This window comes from Myxine glutinosa, chromosome 7, assembly GCF_964187855.1.
Source record: "Myxine glutinosa chromosome 7, kmMyxGlut1.1, whole genome shotgun sequence".
Lineage (NCBI taxonomy): Eukaryota > Metazoa > Chordata > Myxini > Myxiniformes > Myxinidae > Myxine > Myxine glutinosa.
Genome location: NC_136267.1, coordinates 40,848,326 through 40,860,958, shown reverse-complemented (window position 1 = coordinate 40,860,958; position 12,633 = coordinate 40,848,326). Strand labels below are relative to the sequence as shown.

The 12,633-nt window shown below is 39.3% G+C and overlaps 1 protein-coding gene across 1 annotated transcript in view; it reads left to right on the top strand.

Annotated features, from left to right (window-relative positions):
- Window positions 1–12,633, top strand: part of LOC144893057 (fibrillin-2-like) — a 147,289-nt gene that overhangs the window by 51,510 nt on the left and 83,146 nt on the right. Inside the window, exon 4 of the mRNA XM_078782678.1 lies at window positions 11,625–11,822. Coding sequence (XP_078638804.1) covers window positions 11,625–11,822 — 198 coding nt within the window. The remainder of the gene's footprint in view (window positions 1–11,624; window positions 11,823–12,633) is intronic.

Below are 12,633 nucleotides of genomic sequence, written 5' to 3'. Positions count from 1 at the left end.
AATTAAACAACAAACTCGTGTTTGTATAAACAGTATACAAAAAAAACAACAACAAAAAAAACAACACAGTTACACATGGAGGGGCCATTAGGGCCATCAAACTTGTGCAATGGGTACCAGCCTATGGTTATTTGTGTTCTATTATTTTTCATTGCTGGGCCTCAAATAAGGAAGCAGCACATTCCATTTTGTATGTCTTTGGTATGATTAGCCCAGGGACAGGCTTGAACCGCAGACTTCCCAGACTCAGAGCGGACGGTCTAACCATTACATGACCAAATCTGTACTTTGGCTCATTTGGGGTACTCATTTATGTGAAGCTTTTATTGCTGAATGCAATTAAAGAAATAAACAAGTCAGGAGACGACGATGGTTCACGAGCGAGCGGCATTCAATGACAAAGGACGGACTATAACCGAAACGGGCCCGGACAGGCCAGGCCCGGAAATGTCAAAACGAAGGTTACTGACCTTGAAATGAGATAGGAAATAATGTATAATCAGTTATGAGGTTAGTTAGCTACACAATACCGAAAATTCGGTGAAAAATGAAATGAAAAAAATAAATAAATAAATAAATTAAAATAAATAAATTACAAACATGGGGAAAAAAATAAAAATGAAAAATCGAGCTCCGTGGAGCTAGACACATGACATTCGCCTAACCAAATATCGAAACCCCTGTCAGATTCCACCAAACCCCTCGGAGAAGATGTAGCTTGAACTCGATTACCCCCTAAAAATACATCTTTTTCGGGCGTGGCTCCGCCCACAATGGGCGCAAAACGCCCACTCTAGGCAGGACACAACTAGATCATGATATCAACCTCCCACCCAAGTTTCATCAAGATTGGATGATATCATCGGGTAGTTATGCTGCGGACAGACAGACACACACACAGACACACACACACACACACAGACACACGAATATAGTGGTCACTTGATAACTCGTGAACCAATTATTTTAGGGAACTAAACCGTGGACACATACCCTTAGTGCTTCGCTGATGTGCAAGCACACTTTTCAAACTTTCAACCATTTAGTTTCAGTGAGTTGCGTTTTCCAAGGCCCTGCATCACTTCTTTAAGTACATGCTCTTGGTCTCGAAGGTGTCACTGAAGGTACTTCTCTTATTTGGTGAGACATACCAGCTTCATATCACCAAAATGTATCAACATATCACCAAGTGTCGGATTCTGACAAAGTTCAAGCAAATTTTGGAGCAGCGTGAAATGTTTTTGGGTTTTTCCCTTTCGGATTATTATCCTAATAGGACGATAAGCAGCAAGACATAGCCTTTTACTCAGGAGTCTTCTTTGAAGATTTGACGATTCTTTTGAGACTTACCTTCTTTGCTTCTGCTCAGGCTAGTAAGGTGCTGTGACCGTGTAATTGCGTGTTTCTCTCAAAGCTTGTACAAGCATATTTTGGAGTACCATTAATTGATTACCCTGCACACGCGAAGCGAAAAGCGGGGTTAAGCAATTGTCTCATGTTCATCCGTCCGACTTATCAGTTTATGATCGAGGAACAACGTATTAAATTGTATGTTATATTTTGAACACCAATTGGAACATGAATCGGAAAACAAACCTGCTGTGGAGCAGCACTTTGTCTTTGAATCTGTCTCGATCACAGATGCACAGTCAGGAATGAGATATTCTTTTTACTTTCTGCAGTCAAACAAAATTGAAAATCATTCCAGAGAGGAAACTTACTTTTTTAAGGATGTCATGTGATGCGTAAACTGCGACTCGACATCGTCTTATTACAGTGGATAAGGGTGGTGTATAAGACTGCTTCAGTATTGCTAAACTTCCGGATTAAAAAAAGATCTTTAAAATCATTATTTTTAAATTAAAATTGAAGTATATACTTGAGCACTGCACGGGATATCGTGTTCTATGAACTCTCTAGTTAACTATGTTTGGGGAACTGAATTGTTAAAATCCAAAATTGACAAAAAGAAGAGAAGGGAAGGTGAAAGAAGAGAGAAAGAATGTTCAGGTTGGGGCCAAACTCAAAGGTATTCTGCCATGTTTGAGGATGTAATAAATAGATTTGCCACTAATTGTTGTTTGCTTGAGGAAGCATCTGTGGCATTGTTGATTGTCTAAAGGAGAGGGCTCTGCAGGGCAGTCTCAGCATTTATTTGGGTGAGCGAAAGGTCGACAAACAGGGGTCCCTTTTCCTGCAATTTCGAGGGATTCTTGGCTGTGTCTTCAGAATAAATATTCCTGGTCTTGGAAATTGAATCATGTCTATTGAGTCGACTCCAGACAAGAATTTCTGGAATTGCCAGGTTTCTTGGGAATCGGGAAGTGCTGCTAAAGTCATTGGGATATTATTGAAGCATTTGTTCTCGGTGGTTTACAGATTGCTGGTTAGTAAAGACTCGCCGTTCGCAAACTGGGGCTGCTTTTGATGTGAATGAATTCGTGTGGATGTCGTTGTAACATATTTTGGAAATAAGCTTCATGGTTTGTTAGATTGAAAACAGAAAAAAAATTTTTTAGAGGATGCTTTTGCTTGGACCCAGAGATGTTAATATTATATTATTGTTGAAGAATGAATGAATGAATGAACGTTTTAAGGCCATTTTTCCCCGCTAGAGCAGGGGTTAGCCTTGCGGGCCCCAAGACAATCATGGTTCCCTTTTTGAGGCAATGTTTTTTTGAGGCAATGTTGAAGAATGATGGTAAATCATAAGGTATAGTCGGCAAAGACCAATTGTGTGGGATTGTATTTGTAAAAAAAAAAAAAAAAAAAATTTTAAATATTTATAGCCCCCTTTTTGTCCTTTACAATATCAAGGCTCATGAAGGGTATGAACTGACAGTGGGGGCAATGGGCACGACAATTGGATACAGTAGGTGAAATAATGAATGAACAGGAAAAGGTGAGGCAGGAGCGGAGGAAACACTGATTTAGCAAGTACGATGGTTGGGTTAGGCTAGCATCACACCAAAGTAGTTCTATCCCGTTCTACCCCGTTCTAAAAAAAATACTAGAACGGGCTGTGATCACGGTAGAATGCGTAGTTTGGCGTAAAATACGATGCTAGTTCGTTCATAAGCAGTCCTCAATACGTCTATCTCGTTCTTATCTCGTTCTTAGCCAGTCTGCAGTCCGTTTGTATCCAGGTCAGATCGTGTAAAAGTGCCCGTTCACCTCATGCCGACAACGTTTCGAAGCAGTTCGAGCCCGTCCGTAGCCGTTCTCAACCCGTTCTTAACCAGTTCAACGTCGTTCTACCTCATTCTACCTCGTTCACAATACGTCCAAGCCAGTTCTAACTAATTCTTAATCCGACCAACTCGTTCGCACTACGTCCTCATCTCGTCCCTAGTGCGTGTGTACTCGCGTCCTGGCCCGTCCTGGCCCGACTGCTATGAATACCGAGCGCGTTGTAGCCAGTCCTCATTCAAGTTCAGGGCTCCGAGCTGTACACATCTACAATACAATCTCCGATCATCATGCCTCCAAAGAGAAGTCGATTCAGAAAGACAGGGCGAGCGAAATCAAGCACAAATAGCCCTGCCGAAGGCCATGCAGATCCCCCTGAAGTTGCTGAGACTATTGAGCCTGCCCATGAAGGTCCAATTCAAGAGAGGGAGACGGAGAGAGCTGTATCCCCTGGAGCCTCTGATGCCTCCAAGTCAGATGGGGATATGTCTGAGGAAGAAGCAGATCAGACTCAGAAGGCCAAGAAAAAGAAAAAGAAAGCAAAGACCCACACCCATCTCACCATAGAGCAACAAGAATCCATGGTTGAGTGGTTGAAGGCCCATGAAGTACTCTATAACAAAAAGCTCCAGGCCTATAAAGACACGAAGAAAAAGGCCTTCCTGTGGCAGCAGCAAGCTGAGTTGTTGAATGTAAACGTTGATGAGCTCAAGATATGGTATACCAGCCTCCACACCCGTTTCACTAAGCTGAATAAGAAGAAATCTGGTGATGGTACCACTGACCACTCAGAGAGAGACCAGTAGGTGCTGGACAACTTCGCTTTTCTGGGCCCTTTCACTTATGAAGTGAAGAAAAGAACACTAGTAAGTGTAAGTACATCTTACAATAACTACATTATAATTTTATGTAACATGTACTGTACTGTACATGTATTGTTTTCCTAATATCAGCTATACCATGTACTAAAATTTGGTAATTTAAAGAATAAACTAAATAATGTTATACAAAGGATTTATTCTTATTGTTGCATGTTATACTTATAATATATTCTTATTGTTTGATCTTATACTTATGATATATTATTATTGTTGCATCTTATACTTTTATTTATTCTTATTGTTGCAGCTCAAGACCAGGTTAGCTCCTCCATCAGCTGATGATAATGTCCCACAGCTATTCTCCTCTCAGGTTTCAGCCACCTCGTCACCCAACAGATCCTTACTTGTCTCCTTCTTTCTTCCTCTACCATCTCATTGTACTCTTCCTCTGCTTCCAACATAAATTGGATGAAACCAACATTCAACATGTTGCGAACTGCGTGAGAACTACATAAACGTACTCAAAACTAGGAGAACTTAATGAGAACCTACTGGGAACTTTTAGAACCATGTAGAAGCGTGTTGCCAACTGCTTCAGAACTTTATATTTGGTTTGAAACGTATTTGCACGGAATAAGGATTGACTAAGGACGTAATGCGGTCAAATTGGGTCTGTCGCCGAACGGGATGAACGAGCAACAAACGGACCCGGTCGGTGTGCACACGTACTGAAATTTATGTCCGACCGCACCACGTCGTAACACGTCCCTGGTAGGTTCGAAGTACGGCAATTCCGTTCGTAGTACGTCTATCTCGTTTTAAGTACGTTGTCAATCCGTCTAATTGGAGAACGGGATGGACGGGATAAAATTTTGAGCAGGCTCAAAGTTCTAGAGCACCCTCCCCGTCCGAGCCCGTCCATGAAGTTCGTAAAAAGACTGTAAATAGTTGCTACTACGTCCACTACGTTCATACACAGTTGGAGCCCGTTCGACAACATTTTCACGAACGTATTGAGGACTAGTTTGGTGTGATGGGGGTATTAGCGAGGGTGAAGACCTGGAGTGAAGAGTGGGAAAAGAACGGCTTTTGGAAGGTGGTTCCCCAGATGGGAGCGGCGAAGAACAACAGAGTGCAGGTGTGAGGTAAGCTTGGATTTTGGAAGTTTACCCAAGAGGGGGTTACTGGAAGAATGCATGCATCCTGGAGTATTCGGGGAGGGACGGGGTCCGAGAGCGCAATGTTGGAGAAGAGGCGGTCAAAAAACAGAGAAACCACCAACCTGCCTGCGACGTGAGAGAAACGGACCTTGTGCTTTGGCTTCATCACAGGAGATTCCAATGCAGTTGAGAGCTTTATACACCACAGAATCCAGGAGAGATGTGATCTCGGTCCAGCTACAAACTGTCACCCTCATGTCTAGCAGGCAGGGTGAGACATCAACGTGTGCCTGACTGGCGTCTCTTCTGCTAGCATTAGTTGGTATATGTTAAAGATCCCACGATGTCCTTCACGGAGAGTGGGTGAGTTATTGCCGGCACCCTGAAACAAATTCCTGCTCTTGTCAACTTAGTTGAACGTCAGGCCGGGCCTGCCACTTTCCTTGCCCGACCCCACGAGGTGAGAATATGGACATTAAAGAAAGAAAGGATATGCTAGTTGTTATTCTTTTTCATATGCAGATTGTGGCTGCTGGTTGCATTATTGCTGGGAGGTATGTTTCTCCTTATGACACATGGCATCAGCGGTTGTGTCGCTGGATGTCGCTGTCATCCATCCCTCGGAGGGATGGCAGGCTGTGTCAACCCACCAGGTGTTATTTAACAGCATGACGGGGACTTGAACTAAAGATCGTAAGATCTCAAGTCAGCCACCTCAATCGTTAAGCAAACGCCAGGCTTGATATGCTCCTGATTTAGATAATTGCATTTCAACTTCTCGAATACGGAGAAGAAAAATGAGTGTTTGGAAATGAGGATCAAATACAGAGAAGGAAAATACAGGTTTGAGATTGAGGATTGAAGGAAAATGAAGGTTTGGGAATGAGAAAGAAAACAATGGGGAAGGTTCTGCCTCCAATCACAACGCATCTCCCTTTCCCCTGATATGAGGATGGGTAACCTAACTAAACAATCACTGTGGAAATATCTAAACTCCAGGGTTGGATGTATGGATGCATCCTTTTATGTGTTAGATGTCTCTCCCCGGTGTCTTTTATGTGTTCTCAGGGACAAGCGATGCGGAAACGGCTAATGCTAAACCATGAACCATTAAATTCCACATATCCTGTTCCACCTTCAGTCGAACGTCAGCCATTGACAGCCGGTTCGTGAAGGACTTGGACAAAAAAAACTTACCGCAGCTGAATGTTTCTAGACGCAGTCAATGGGGAAACTACAAATGCCGAATTTGTGAATGTCAAAGGTGGAAACCCTCACGTAATTTCTTCATTCCGCTTTAAACTCGTTCTCTCTATATTTTCATTCTAAACAACATAATTCCAATCACAAATAAATACTATAGTGCTGATATAACAAAATACAATGTTAAAAACACTTGTGTGGTAAACTACAAGTAATATTGACCGATCTGACATGATAACCAATGCAGACAAATCTACCAGCGACAAAGGGCAGATATGAAACTCTTCGTACAAATCGAAACTCAAAATAATAATTGTTTTGAGATGTTTATGAAACTTCCAGCCCACCGTAGGATGGATAAAAGCATCGTCGTTCATTTGGAAACTCAAAATCATGATTTTATTGAGAGATCCTATTTTTAAATAATAATTGTTTTGATTTTAAATATATTAATAATTGTTAAAAATAATAACAATTGATTGTTAAATAATTGTTAAATAATTGTTAAAATAATAATAATTGATTGTTAAATAATTTTTAAATAATTGATTGTTAAATAATTGTTAAAAAATAAATAATTGTTTAATAATTGTTTTAAAATAATAATTGTTTTGAGAAGTTTATGAAACTTCCAGCCCACCGTAGGATGGATAAAAGCATCGTCGTTCATTTGGAAACTCAAAATCATGATTTTATTGAGAGATCCTATTTTTAAATAATAATTGTTTTGATTTTAAATATATTAATAATTGTTAAAAATAATAACAATTGATTGTTAAATAATTGTTAAATAATTGTTAAAATAATAATAATTGATTGTTAAATCATTTTTAAATAATTGATTGTTAAATAATTGTTAAAAAATAAATAATTGTTTAATAATTGTTTTTAAATAATAATTGTTTTGAGAAGTTTATGAAACTTCCAGCCCACCGTAGGATGGATAAAAGCATCGTCGTTCATTTGGAAACTCAAAATCATGATTTTATTGAGAGATCCTATTTTTAAATAATAATTGTTTTGATTTTAAATATATTAATAATTGTTAAAAATAATAACAATTGATTGTTAAATAATTGTTAAATAATTGTTAAAATAATAATAATTGATTGTTAAATAATTTTTAAATAATTGATTGTTAAATAATTGTTAAAAAATAAATAATTGTTTAATAATTGTTTTTAAATAATAATTGTTTTGAGAAGTTTATGAAACTTCCAGCCCACCGTAGGATGGATAAAAGCATCGTCGTTCATTTGGAAACTCAAGGTCATGATTTTATTGAGAGATCCTATTTTTAAAAGTAACTAGGGCATGCCCGTACTATATATAAGCTAGGACGTGCCCGTACGTGGGTGCCCGTTCCTTGCCAAAAAAAAAAAAAAAAAAAAAAATTTGTGTAGGGGTGTGTGTGTGTAAACATCCTAGGGCGTGCCCGTACGTGGGTGCAAAAAAACATGCGTGCAAACAACAACAACAAAAAAAAACTTTGAAACCACGTGGCAGTAACGACCACAGAACCCCCCTCCCTCTATTTACATGAATGGTTTGGTCCATTCGCAACGACCACAGAACCCCCCCCCCCCCTCTATTTACATGCAATGGTTTGGTCCAGACGCAACGCCAAAGCGAACGGCGAACGGCTAAATCGCCATAGCTCGGTAAGTACTTGTCCGATTAATTACAAACCTTGAAAAGGCACATCCTCGGGTCCCCAGCAATATACCTGGCAAGTTTAAAGTATATCGGACCGGTAGTTGTCGAGAAACAGCGGTCACAGACAAACGTACAAACGTACAAACGTACAAACGTACAGACAGAGATTACTGGAATTATAGATAGATGATTGTCAGGCTATTCACAATTGCAAACCCATATCTGTTCTTCCGTGTTTTTTCTAAATTTCTGGAGAGACTTGTTTACAACCGTCTAATTATATTTATATCTATATTAAACATTATTTTTGATCAGCAGTTTGGCTTTCATAGTAAGCACTCTACAGTCATGGCTTTTATTCATTTGACAGATTTCATCTCTAATTCCCTCTTCGACAGATTGTTCATCGCTTGTGTTTTTATTGATTTGTCCAAAGCCTTTGATAATATCGATCGTAAGATTCTCTAAAAAGCTTGATTTATATGGTGTTAGAGGTTGTGCTCTTGAATGCTTTAAAGACTATCTTACTAATAGGCAACAATTTGCAGTCATCAAAAGCTCAAATTCTTCATGGAGACCTTTCAGTCATGGAGTCACTGTCAATTACCCAAAAGTGTGCTATAAGGATCTGTACCCTATCTCATCCACGTGACCATACCTCACATGTTTTCATGAAACTTTGACACTTTTTGACATCAACGAATTGCATATAGGGATATTTATGTATATTAACATATTAACTATATATTAACAAGCATATTAACAAATTAGCAAACAGACAATAAAACAAATTGCCCCCCCACCCCCCCGACTCCCTTTTCGAAAGTACATTTTATTATTGGGAATATATATATATATATATATATATATATATATATATATATATATATATATATATATATATATATATATATATATATATATATATACACACACACACATTTATGACTTTTCTTATTACTCCCCTAGGGAGTAATGCATTCGATCGTGTCCGTCCGTGTGTGTGCATGTTCGTGTGTTTGTGAACAAGATATCTGGAAAAGTTCTGAACGGATTTGGATGAAAGTTTGTGGGATGATTGTCCTTGGGATAAGGAAGAATTGATTCGTTTTTGGTGAAGCTCAGGATATTATTCCGGATCCAGGAATTTTTTGAAAGATTTTTTTTACCATTGGAAGATAGGGCTCATTTTTTTAAACATTATCTTCTATATATTCTATATTTAACATTGTGAGATGAAAATAGTTTTCATATTTGTTGTAAATGTAGTTTAAACTCGTGGTTATGCGTTAGAGCGGTGTATTTTATTAGCAGCGTCGTCTTCAAGGTTCTTTTTTTTTTTCTTCTAATAAAGACATATTCTGTCATTTTAAAACCACCAAAGTGTGTATTAGGTTTCCCCGTTTCATAAAATGTATCGTTTGATACGTATAATGCTTTAAAACTTTTGTATTTTTTTTTTTTTAAACCTCAGAAGCGGTGTCAGTATTTCATGAACTTATAAACACTTAGGTGAGTTATAAGTGTGACCAGCATGTGCACGGGATTCTTCCCAGAAGAATGAGTGGTCGCATTACTTTGTACGACTTAAAATGAGCGAGTTTTGTTTTGACGTTTGGGCCAGTTTTACATGTTGTATCCCTAAGGAATGAAACGAACGTTTTTCCTGGCTTACAATTTTATTTGAAGTCACACATGCCTCAAAATACACTCACTTATATGGAATTGAACGCTGAATCCGAAAATGTAAGTGAAATTGCCTTGTTTTTTTTAGCCGCGTCGCAGACGCTGCTCATAGAGTGCACTCTGTTGTTGTTGTTACCACGTCTTCTTCTTCTTCTTCTTGTTGTTGTTCTTGCAGAGAAGACAAAACCTCAAAGCTCCACCCATTCTGGGAACCATAGCTCCACCCATTCTGGGAGAGCCTTCATATAAACAAATATCCACCATTTTATTAACTCGCATAGCTTTGAGGCCTGTTTTGTAGGCCCGTGGTGTCTTCCTCTCACACAGTTTTCTTTCAAATCAAATTCGATATATCATTTCATTTTTCACAGTCGCCAACATAGTTTTAGACTCGGTTGAAAAAAAACGGGAAGAAAATGCGATGAAAGTTGCCCTTTATAGAACGAAATGAATTCTCAAAGGCCTGTAATTTCAAGTCCATTGACATATATTTTTTTTAAATCGCGGCATGCTCAGTCATACACCACCCGAAATAACAGACGGGAAAATGCCGAGATATATATATTTTGTTTAAATCGCGGCATGGTCAGTCATACACCGCCCGAAATAACAGACGGGAAAATGCCGAGATATATTAAAAATTCGTCCATTTGATGACAATCGTCACGATGAAATATTTAATTTATACGTCGTCACAATAATTTTAGAGAGAGGAGCATAGCTTCGTTCACGTGTCGCCACATACGGGAAATTGCCGAGATATATTTTTTTTACATCGCGGCATGGGCAGTCATACACCGCCTGAAATAACAGACGGGAAAATGCCGAGATATATTAAAAATTCGTCCATTTGATGACAATCGTCACGATGAAATATTTAATTTATACGTCGTCACAATAATGTGGAGAGAGGAGCATAGCTTCGTTCACGTGTCGCCACACACGGGAAATTGCCGAGATATATATTTTTTTCAATCGCGGCATGGTCAGTCATACACCGCCTGAAATAACAGACGGGAAAATGCCGAGATATATTAAAAATTCGTCGCCACACACGGGAAATTGCCGAGATATATTTTCACTTTGCACAAAAATAACATCAAATAATTGAATCAATAGGAATGTCCTGTGCTTATAACATCGACGTTATAGGCACAGCTGCATCTAGGCATTGTGTAACAATACATCGACGCGGCTTTTGTTTTAATTAAAACTTTTTGTACTTGTTTAACATTATCTTCTATATATTCTATATATATATCTGTGCAGTGTCTGTCTTGTGTTGTCACTGAACTACTCCCTCAAACTTTTGTGAAATCGTACTATTGCAACTTGCCCCACGGCGGGAGTATGCGCTCTACTGAGTGGCGTTCTAGTTTATTTATGACTTGATCTTTGCTAACAGCAATCCTGTTGCTGCTTTACTAAAGTCCAATTGACCTGATATTGTTCAGTTGACCCAACTTGTATTGCAATAAGACGTCTTTCTTTTATAATTTGCATTTGTCTATATTTGGCTGTGAAATTAGGAAGAGAAATACAACATTGATGCATATGCTGGAGTGTTCTTTTTGACGTGTTTCCTGAATCTCAAAAATCCTATTGACTTCAACTTGTATGAATGATCTCCTCCAATCAGGACTACGCTGTGGTATGAGGAATGCACCTGTAATAAGATAATGATGCTCCAAATATAATCTTACTGTGTCTGAATCATTGAAATAAATCGCAACTTTGATGCAACATCTATTTCCTGTGTGCAGTATTGGCACATTAAACATTCACGATGTCAACGTAATTACATGTGGGAATGGTTGGCACTGATTGGCTGCATGAAACTTCCAGCAGCAATGTTTGAGGAGTAGCTAGCTGAAGGAACCTAGATGACCTTAACTGCTTTCTTCCACAGATTACCGAACAGGACCCTGTTTCACCCAGGTGAACCAGCGTATGTGTCAAGGTCAGCTGAGTGGGGTTGTCTGCACCAAGACCCTTTGTTGTGCGACCATCGGACGAGCCTGGGGTCATCCATGTGAAACGTGTCCTGCCCAGCCGCACCCTTGCCGGCGTGGCTTCATTCCCAACATCCGCACTGGAGCCTGCCAAGGTGAGCCGAGTATGATATGCAGCTGACGAGGTCCACTTGATTTGAGACCTCTCTGGTGGGACAACCCTACCATTGTGTACCAGTTCTAGAGAAAGACCTTTATCTCTCACCATGTCACAGATATTCATTAGGTTTGGGTTTGAGTATGTTGGAGGTGTTGTTGTAAGATAGGCTTCTGCACATTTAATTTAACAACATTTTAATGACTAATGTGTAGTTCCAGAAAATACTTTGATTTAGGGAAATAGCACCCTAGATATCCAAAGTACAATCACCGGTTACACCGCCTCCCTCCACCCCAAAACATCCCTATACAGCCTCCTCATCGAATTTGCCATTTTAACCCAAATAATTCTTACTCTTCACTCAAGCTGTTTCAAACCTAATTTAGTGCAGAAACTAACTCGATATGAACTTGTTTTGTCTTTTGGCCTCATCGGTTTACTTTTTACAAGAGGTAATATGCAAGGAAAATGCATCTCAGGAACATCATATCGTAGTCGCAGCATTCAAGATTGGAGTGATATAACGGGGTGGGAGCTTTAATAAATAATCCGTTAATAACATTGTTGAACATCCAATGTTTGTTTGTTGTTTATAAGTTGACTAGCAGAAGTACCCGGCATTGCCGGGCGGGGGAGGGGAGGGGAGGGGAACGGGGGGGGAGCGAGCCCCTTGGCAAAGCGAGCGATTTTTTTTTTTCATAGCGTCATAGCATCATAACGTTCACAGCGTCATAGCGTCATAGCGATTTTTTTTTTCATAGCGTTCATAGCGTCATAGCGTTCATAGCGTCATATCGTTCATAGCG